The sequence below is a fragment of the Epinephelus moara genome, unplaced genomic scaffold (genome assembly GCF_006386435.1).
Source record: "Epinephelus moara isolate mb unplaced genomic scaffold, YSFRI_EMoa_1.0 scaffold54, whole genome shotgun sequence".
NCBI lineage: Eukaryota > Metazoa > Chordata > Actinopteri > Perciformes > Serranidae > Epinephelus > Epinephelus moara.
Window position 1 is genome coordinate 445 of NW_026082476.1, and position 10595 is coordinate 11039.

General features: G+C 42.2%; 1 protein-coding gene across 1 annotated transcript; it reads right to left on the reverse strand.

The window, feature by feature from the left end:
* Positions 1–208: 208 nt before the first annotated feature.
* On the reverse strand, positions 209–4068 carry LOC126387497 (beta-glucuronidase-like). Its single transcript, XM_050040001.1, has 5 exons — positions 3665–4068; positions 1653–1838; positions 1322–1503; positions 636–778; positions 209–477 (listed from the first exon to the last, which is right to left on the reverse strand). The coding sequence occupies exons 1-5, from the start codon at positions 3878–3880 to the stop codon at positions 224–226; spliced, it is 981 nt and encodes a 326-aa protein (XP_049895958.1). The 5' UTR covers positions 3881–4068; the 3' UTR covers positions 209–223.
* Positions 4069–10595: the final 6527 nt, after the last annotated feature.

Here is a 10595-nt window from a genome sequence, read left to right on the forward strand (position 1 = left end):
AGAGTGAACCTGGGGTTGTCTATGACTTTCCCTGATGAGCGTGTTTACAAACTGCATGTGATACCTTTAAACTGCGGATGCTGAGATGAGGCTGTTTGTCCGTTAAGTGTTGCAGTTTAAGTGCAAAGTAATCATTACACCAAGCAGTGCTAACAAAAAGTTATCAAACCACTAGTCTGTCATTATCAGAATTTACTTACTTATGTATGTAGAATTCATTTATTTATTTTTGGCAGCTTAAATCCAAATAGTAACCATGTATGACATGTATGTAAGCGTGTGGTCTCACCTCCAGAGAGTACAGGTACCCTGGATTCTCATGCATCAAATACGGCCACCACAGCTTGACATCCACGACTTTGAGCACTCCAGATGGCTCGCTGGAGGAGGCCACACAGCGGCCATCTTTGTCTATCAGAGTGACCTTCAGGGTGGCTGTGGCGGCACCTTGGACCGACACCTTGTATTTGACTAGACCTGAGACACACAGGGAAGACAGCGCTCTGAGTAACGTCACAGACCAAAGAAAACTGTCTCTCTGCTACATCAATAATTGTTAACTAGCAGAGGTGCCTCTGTGCTAGTGAGGGTTTAAATTCAAGTAAATTTTTAGTTCATCATATTTGTTCATTTACCAGTGTTGTCCAAGAAGTCAGTCACCACGGTGATGTCATCCACATAGGCTTTAGGGGTCGTGTACAGCAGTACAGAGCGATGAATGCCAGCATAGTTGAAGAAATCAAAGTAGATGTTTTGCACAAAAAAACCATCAGGATACCTGTCGAGCAATCACATTTTCATTATTATCGGAATACTGTAATTAATTTGCCTTTTTTTTTTTTTTTAACTTTATTGTAAAGTGAAAGTACAGAGGACAAAAAAATGATTCAAGTATAAATAAATACACATATAAATATATAAATTTTAAGTTAGAAAATGGAATACATAATAAATACCTAAATGTAAAATAAATAAAAGTAAGTAAAATAAAAACAGGCACGGATAAATACATAAATATGTGATTAAATAAATAAATAAATGCATAAATAATGATATCAATTTGAAAATAAATATATAAATGCATAAATAAATTGATAATTAAACAAGATATAATTAAATATCTCAAATGTATGTCCTAATTTTTGTACAACTATATGCAATGGTTCATTTATTTATTTATTTAAATATTTATTTCAACATTTTTTTATTGATTTATTGATATTAATGTCATTTTTGGTCCTCCATATATAGTGTGCTATATAAATAAATGTATATGTGTAGATTTTATTGTTGTTGTTGTTGTTGTTGTTGTTGGGCTTACTTGGTGCGGTCGCCCATGTGCTGGATGGTTCCTGGAGGCAGAGTGTCCAGACTCAGGGTGTTGTTGACTGCGATGGTGATCCTGCATGGCTGAGTCGGGTCTTTCCTGATAACACTCCCTATCTCAGCCTCAAAAGGAAGATGGCCGCCTTTATGCTCCGTCACTTTCACCCCGTTCACCCACTGCAACAGTTAAAGACAAAGCATCCACATTAACTCCATCACATTATGACCAGAGCAGGATTTATAAGGGATGGGGTTCATGTCTAAAAACTCCAACAAGTGAAGCAGGTGACTTTTATCTTTCCGTCTCAGCCACATGTGACACTCACCATCACAGAGTTATAGTGGGCACTTCCCACTCTGATCACCACTCTGGTTCCTTCATCTGTGATCCAGCGAGTGGGCACCACCACCTCTCGCTCATACCACACCCAGCCAATGAAATCTCTCAGTGAGGCGTCCTGGGTGATGTCATTGTAGCTGGCAGGAACTGGCATCTCAATCACCGGGCCGGTCTGGGGAAAATAAAACTTTAATTAAAAGGTGATGTTTCATCATTTCAGTATCTGCTGATACAGATTCACAGTCGCTGTAGATAACACAGCTGCACAGTGCAAACATCAAGTACATTACTTTAAAATCACTCTGCATCCAAGTAAGTAAACAAACTAAAATATTTTATAATGGCTTTTATCACTTAGTACAGCATTCTTATTCTTATTTCTTTATTTCTTTTCTTTTATTATTATTTATAAAATAACCCAGTAAACAAAACTGAAATATTTTTAATATGGCATTTATCACAATTCCAGTCACCACAACATTATTATTATTATTGTTATTATTTTTATTATTATTATAATATTACATTTATTCATCTATTCTAAATAAAATAACCAAGTACCAGTACAGCATTATTATTTTTTATTATTCTTATTATTTTAAACAAAATAACACAGTAAACAAACTAAAATATTTTTAATATGGCATTTATCACATTTCCAGTCAGCACAGCATTATTATTATTATCATTAGTATTGTTATATATTACGTTCAATTATTTGTTCATTTGAAATAAAATAACCAAGTTAACAATCTCATTATGTTTTTGTATAGCTTTTTTGCATAGTTCTGCAGTGCATTAAGAAAAACAGTTCTTGCATCCAGCTCCTCCTTTATGGTTTTTGTTTGTTTTTTACAAAATAAGTAAACAAACTCAAAATATTTTAATATGGCTCATCACAATTCAACTTTGTGCAGCATTATCATTTATTTTTTATGGTTTTGGCATAGTTATGCAACTATTTTAATATGGCTTTAGTCACAGTTCCAGTTAGTACAGCATTAGTTTTTGATTTTATTTTATTTTTTTACTGATTAATTGACTCATCGTTAGAGCTCTAGTCTTTAGCACATCAGGTTACTGTAAGTGCCCCATACGTTTGACATGTAAACAGACTAGTTTTTTTTTTTTTTGTAATGGGACTTCTGCTTTTTGGGGACGCTTACTGAGTGACATAAACTCCCATAATTTATAATGGTTCCTTGTTAATACATTACTGTATCAACAGAATCACATTTTTAGAAAATAATTACCAGTATGGAATTATTTTTTGTATTGATTTTTTTTTTAAATAAAATAACCAAGAAACAAACTAAAATATTTTAATATGACTTTTAACACAGTTCCACTTAGTACAGCATTTTACTGATTAACTGACTAATTGTTAGAGCTCTACTCTTCAGCACATCACATTACTGCGACAAAAGTTCCCCTTACTTTTGTTTTTTAAAAAAATGAGACTTCTGCTTTTTGGGACACTTCAACACACCAAAACATTTCAACACACCAAAACTCCCTTAATTATTTTTTATTTTTTTTATTTATAATGGTTCACTTTAATAGTGAACCATTATAAATTAAAAAAATAATAATAATAGTTTCAGCAGAACCAGAATAAGGTTAGTTATCAAGTAGGTTTTCACTTTTGAGGAGTTTGCCTTGGTGTCTGGTGCACACAGTAAACATATTAAGAGGAAATAAACAATAAAGGCAAAGAATTGCAAAGGTCAAGAACATAAATGTAAATTATAACAATTACAATAAAAGTATTAAAAAGATACTGCAAAGAAACTCATTAAACAGTTTGAAATGAGAAAGCTGAACAGTTTTGTGCAGGATGTGGACAGATATTGATCAGAGGATGTGGACAGATATTGATCAGAGGATGTGTCAAAGTTCACAGGATAGATCAAATTTGCATTTATCAAAATACTTGTTAAACTGTGAACCAATCAACGTGCTCTGCTGTGAACAGCTGTTAGCCTCTGTCCCCCTCACCTCAGACAGCCGACTCTTGTACCAAGCCTTCTCAAAGCCCAGGTTCCTGTCTGGGGACCTGTCGGCTCTGAAGTCCCACAGCCCGTTCAGCTCCTTCACCTCTCTGGAGGAAGACTCCCGGGGGAAGAGCATCCCGGTGTCCAGCAGACATCCCGCCTCAAACACGGTGAACAGGCACAAGACACGGAACAGCCCAGCCCGTTCACACAGCGGCATCCTGAACAGATACACTTCTGCTCTGCTGCAAAGTTACTACCGCAATTTTCTCCACTGAACTAGTCACATGATGACATTTATAGTCACGTGACCAGAGAGCGGCTTTCTCGTGATGCCTTCAGGTACTGTGGGAAAAATCTCTGAATGTCATTTAACGTTAACAACAAAAAATAATTATAATATATATTTCAACTTTTTAGATTTTATCAAAATTTACCCAGGAAGTCAACATATAAACCATAATGCTACAGGACGGAGATCATGGGTTCAGTATTTATTACCATTAAATATTGTTAAATAATTAAATTATTTTTTGTTTAAAGTCATGGTTGAAAGGACGCCCTGGCATAACAACAACAACAACAACAACGATACTAATAATAATAATAATAATAATAATAATAATAATAATACAAATAATACATAATAATAAAAATGACACTATCAATAAAAAAAAATAAAGGTATAAATAAATACTGTATGTATGTACATAAATAAAGTAGGCTAATAAAATAAAATATGGAAATAAAAAAACAAAATAAATAAATGTGTAAATTAGTTAATGATGGAATATATAGATAAATAAATGTAGTTGTGCGAAACTGCAAAAATATATTTATAAGATATTTATTTATTTGTGGCATGTTGAATATCAACTTTTATTTATTTAATTTTTATGGATTTATTTTCATATTTATTTCAACATTTATTGATTGATTTATTTGTGTAATAATAATTGAAAAAAAACTTACTCCTCCGAGAACCGTCACCTTATCGTGGTGGAGGAGTTTGAGTGCCCTAATGACCCTAGGAGCTATGCTGTCGGGGGCATTTTGCCCCTGGTAGGGTTTCCCATGGCAGATTGGTTCTGGGCGAAGGGTCAGACGAAGAACGGTTCAAAAGACCCTTCATGATGGACACGAACAAGTACACATGTACCCGGCCCGGAGGGTTACCGGGGCCCCGCCCTGGAGCCAGGCCTTGGGTTGGGGCCCGTGGGCGGGCGCCTGGTGGTCGGGCCTTCGCCCATGGGGTCCGGCCGGGCCCAGCCCGAACCGGTTACATGGGCTCGTCCCCCTGTAGGCCCACCACCCACAGAGGGATCCAGAAGGGTTCGGTGCAATGTGGATTGGGCAGCAGACCAAGGCGGGGGCCTTGGCGGTCCGATCCTCGGTTACAGAAGTTGGCTCTTGGGACATGGAATGTCACCTCTCTGGCGGGGAAGGAGCCGGAGCTTGTGGAAGAGGTTGAGCGCTACCGGCTAGATATAGTCGGCCTCACCTCGACACATAGTTCCGGGTCTGGAACCCTAGTCCTTGAGAGGGGTTGGACTCTCTCCTTCGCTGGAGTTGCTCCGGGTGAGAGGCGGAGGGCCGGGGTGGGCTTCCTGATAGCCCCCAGACTCTCTGCCTGTACGTTGGGGTTTACCCCGGTAGACGAAAGGGTTGCTTCCCTGCGCCTTCGGGTCGGGGAACGGGTCCTGACTGTTGTCTGTGCTTATGCACCGAACAACAGTTCAGAGTACCCACCCTTTTTGGAGTCCCTGGGACGGGTGCTGGACAGCGCCCCGACCGGGGACTCCATTGTTCTGCTGGGGGACTTCAACGCTCACGTGGGCAATGACAGCGGGACCTGGAGGGGCGTGATTGGGAGGAACGGCCTGCCCGATCTGAACCCGAGTGGTGTTCAGTTATTGGACTTCTGTGCGGGTCGCAGTTTGGCCATAACTAACACCATGTTCAAACATAAGGATGTCCATCGGTGCACGTGGCACCAGGACAGCCTAGGTCGCAGGTCAATGATCGACTTTGTAGTCGTATCATTTGACCTGCGGCCATATGTTCTGGACACTCGGGTGAAGAGAGGAGCAGAGCTGTCAACTGATCACCACCTGGTGGTGAGTTGGATCAGATGGTGGGGGAGGACGCCGCGCAGACCTGGCAGGCCCAAACGAACAGTGAGGGTCTGCTGGGAACGCCTGGCGGAAGAACCTGTCCAGATGATCTTCAACTCCCACCTCCGGGAGAGCTTCGACCGCGTCCCGAGGGCAGAGGGGGACATTGAGTCCGAATGGGCCTTGTTCCGCTCTGCCATTGTCGAGGCGGCTGTTGTGAGCTGTGGCCGCAAGGCCGCTGGGGCCAGTCGCGGCGGTAATCCCCGAACCCGCTGGTGGACACCAGAGGTGAGGGGAGCCGTCAGGCTGAAGAAGGAGGCCTACAGGGCATGGTTGGTCTGTGGGTCTCCGGAAGCAGCTGACGGGTACCGGCGGGCCAAGCGGAGCGCAGCAGCGGCAGTCGTTGAGGCAAAAACTCGGGCGTGGGAGGAGTTCGGTGAGGCCATGGAGGAAGACTATCGATCGGCTCCAAAGAGGTTCTGGCAAACCGTCCGGCGCCTCAGGGGGGGAAGGCGGCAACTTGCTCACACTGTTTACAGTGGGGGCGGGGAGCTGCTGACGTCAACTGAGGACATTGTCGGGCGGTGGAAGGAATACTTTGAGGAGCTCCTCAATCCCACCAACACGTATTCCAGTGAGGAAACAGAGACGGGGGTCTCGGGGGCGGGTCGTCCAATTTCTGGGGCAGAAGTTGCTGAGGTAGTGAAACAACTCCGAGGCGGCGGAGCCCCGGGGGTGGATGAGATTCGTCCTGGATATCTCAAGGCTCTGGATGTTGTAGGGCTGTCCTGGCTGACACGCCTCTGCAACATTGCGTGGACATCGGGGGCAGTGCCTCTGGAGTGGCAGACCGGGGTGGTGGTTCCCATTTTCAAGAAAGGGGACCAGAGGGTGTGTTCCAACTACAGGGGGATCACACTCCTCAGCCTACCCGGTAAGGTTTACTCCAGGGTGCTGGAGAAGAGGGTCCGGTCGATAGTTGAACCTCGGATTGAGGAGGAGCAATGTGGTTTTCGTCCCGGACGCGGAACCGTGGACCAGCTCTTTACCCTCGCCAGGGTGCTGGAGGGGGCATGGGAGTTTGCCCAACCAGTCCACATGTGTTTTGTGGATTTGGAGAAGGCTTACGACCGTGTCCCCAGGGGCATCCTGTGGGGGGTGCTCCGGGAGTATGGGGTTGGTGGCCCCTTGCTAAGGGCCATCCAGTCCCTGTACCAAAGGAGCATGAGTCTGGTTCGCGTGGCTGGCAGTAAGTCGGACCTGTTCCCGGTGAGGGTTGGACTCCGCCAGGGCTGCCCTTTGTCACCGGTTCTGTTCATAACTTTTATGGACAGAATTTCTAGGCGCAGCCGAGTGGTGGAGGGTGTCAGGTTCGGTGACGGGAGGATCTCGTCCCTGCTTTTTGCGGATGACGTGGTCTTCCTAGCTCCATCGAACAGTGACCTCCAGCTCTCGCTGGGGCGGTTCGCAGCCGAGTGTGAAGCGGCTGGGATGAGAATCAGCACCTCCAAGTCTGAGGCCATGGTCCTCAGCCGGAAAAGGGTGGATTGCCCACTCCAGGTCAGGGGGGAGGTCCTTCCTCAGGTGGAGGAGTTTAAGTATCTCGGGATCTTGTTCACGAGTGAGGGTAGGATGGAGCGGGAGATTGACAGGCGGATTGGGGCGGCGTCAGCAGTGATGCAGGCGCTTAACCGGTCCGTTGTGGTGAAGAGGGAGCTTAGCCAGAAAGCGAAGCTCTCGATTTACCGGTCGATCTACGTTCCAATCCTCACCTATGGTCACGAGCTCTGGGTAGTGACCGAAAGAATGAGATCGCGAGTGCAAGCGGCCGAAATGAGTTTCCTCCGCAGGGTGGCTGGGCTCAGCCTTAGGGATAGGGTGAGGAGCTCAGACATCCGGGAGGGACTCGGAGTAGAGCCGCTGCTCCTCCACATCGAGAGGAGCCAGTTGAGGTGGTTCGGGCATCTGGTAAGGATGCCTTCCGGACGCCTCCCTTGGGAGGTGTTTCGGGCATGTCCAACCGGGAGGAGACCTCGGGGCCGCCCCAGAACACGCTGGAGGGATTACATCACCCGGCTGGCCTGGGAACGCCTTGGGGTTCCCGCGGAAGAGTTGACGGAAGTGGCTGGGGAGAGGACTGTCTGGGCTTCTTTGCTGAGGCTGCTGCCCCCGCGACCCGGACCCGGATAAGCGGAGGACGACGAGTACGAGTACAAGTACGAGTACTTACTTGAACACTTAAATAAATATGGAAATAAAGAAAAGCAAAATAAATAAATATGGAAATAAATAAATGATTGCAAAAAACAACGACAGAAAAACATTGATAAATAAAGGTAGTTGTGCGAAAATGCAAATATACATTTCTAAGATATTTATTTATTTGTGTCCTGTTTGTATCAACTTTNCTGCTGCCCCCGCGACCCGGACCCGGATAAGCGGAGGACGACGAGTACGAGTACAAGTACGAGTACTTACTTGAACACTTAAATAAATATGGAAATAAAGAAAAGCAAAATAAATAAATATGGAAATAAATAAATGATTGCAAAAAACAACGACAGAAAAACATTGATAAATAAAGGTAGTTGTGCGAAAATGCAAATATACATTTCTAAGATATTTATTTATTTGTGTCCTGTTTGTATCAACTTTTATTTATTTATTTATTTTTTATGGATTTATTTCCATATTTATTTCAACATTTATTGATCGATTTATTTGTATAATAATAATAATAATAACACAAAATGAAGGATGAAAAATTACAGTATCAGTAATAAATACAGGTATAAATAAATGTATATACAAAAATAAATAAAATACTAAAAAAAACACTTAAATAAATATGGAAATAAAGAAAAGCAAAATAAATAAATTTGTAAATAAATGATTGCAAAAAAAAACATTGATTAATGAAGGTAGTTGTACGAAAATGCAAAAATACATTTCTATTTTTTTTTTGTGTCCTGTTTGAATATCAACTTTTATTTATTTAATTTTATGGATTTATGTCCATACATGTATTGATTGTTTTATTTGTATAATAATCATCATCATATCATAATAATAATAATAATAACAATAATAATAATAAATAGTTATTATAATAATAATAATAGGCCTAATGAGAAATTGTATTCATATAGAGTTTTGCAAAATAATAATAATAATAATAATAATAATATTCATAATAATAATTTTAGGGCTGCAATAACATGAAATCAACTAGACAAATTAAATAGAAATAAAATACCCCAAAGTTGGCTAATATAAAACCAGAAAGCAAGGTACGGTAAATTGGAAATAAAGATTATGTGCTTGAGTAAATGAAAGGGTGACTAATAAAAGAGAAGAGATTTAAAAGTTGTTACTGAATCTGAAGCTCTCTAAATCAAAAATCCAGAACACGAGGAAGCCAACACTTAATTTTAAATCCACAAGATTCAATAATGCTGGTCCCAAGTCATCATTCAAGGATGCAACATTGAAGAGAAGACACAAGATGGCGCCAGACACTCACACATCAGAGTCAACGGCAGCACACAGACACATCAGTAGTGTAATCTTACAGGCTGAAAGAGTCCAACAGCGCCTCCACATCCCAAATTTTCCTGCAGTACATGGACCGATTGACCTGCCAGGAGCCATTTGCTCTCCCTTTGATGCCTTGTTTGTGGAAATTAGGTCAAACACAAATGTATACAGGAATATACACCACACCCAACAAACTGGCGGTGGTGGTGTGGTAGTTGATGAGGTGGATGTACTGTAGGTACATAGGTAGGTTATTGACAGGGAAGTGAGTATGCTCTCTTAAATACTCCAGTGACATTTTGGCAGATAGTTGGGTTATGCTGTTAACAGCCAGGTCGTGTACCCTCCACTACACCACAGTCTGGCGGTCAGGCACTGGCCATGAACTGCAGCACCTCTGGTACAGATCCACCCCCTTGGGGCATCTGTCCTTCTTGTTATTTCCTCACATTGCTCTACTGTCCAAATTTCTAATAAAGGCATAAAATGACCCCACGCCCACCACCTTTGTCTTCCCAGTATTGTTGTCATACTGTAACCCTACATAGCAACTGTGTTTGCGTTTGTGTTTGGAGACAATGGTGTGCCATCATCCTGAAGTGGCAATCATGGAATGAGGGTTTGGCTCAGGTCTTCTATCCATCTATTCCTGAGGGCACTACTGTAGAAACGATTATGGGCGCAACTTCCAGTGAGATAGCGGAAGTAGCAGTAAGCTAGTTAGTCCCATAGACTGTCTGTGGTTAGTCCCAGTGGCTACTCTTGGTGGCTACCAGCCAACGCTGGTTCTTTTCCAAAGTAATTTGCCTTCAGTTTAGGAAATATTGATTTATTTTTTTAACAAATATTTAACTAATGATAACTTAGCATTTTCTAAAATGTCTTTGCAGAGCTTTGGTCTTAGCATTTTCTAAAATGTCTTTGCAGAGCTTTGGTACCTGTTGCACTGTCCGTGTCTGTAACGACTAACAACCAGTCTAAGCTAAATTTGTGTCTTCAGCAACTGTGTGTTGAACATGTGACCAGAACAAAAAGAGATTGTTCCTGTTGCCAAAGGTACCGTTGATATGAGAAATAAAACCACAAGAGTTTCACCAGACATAGCGAGGAGAATGACACCTAGGCTGACAGGTCCGTCACTCAGCGTCAGTACATGATATCCCTGTTGTTTGCGAATGTGGGAGTAAAAAGTAAAAAAAATTACACATAGCACATCTGTGAGTGTTGCACATACAGTGCAGTAATTTACCCATTCAAAAAAGAGATTCATGCTGTGTATCTTAA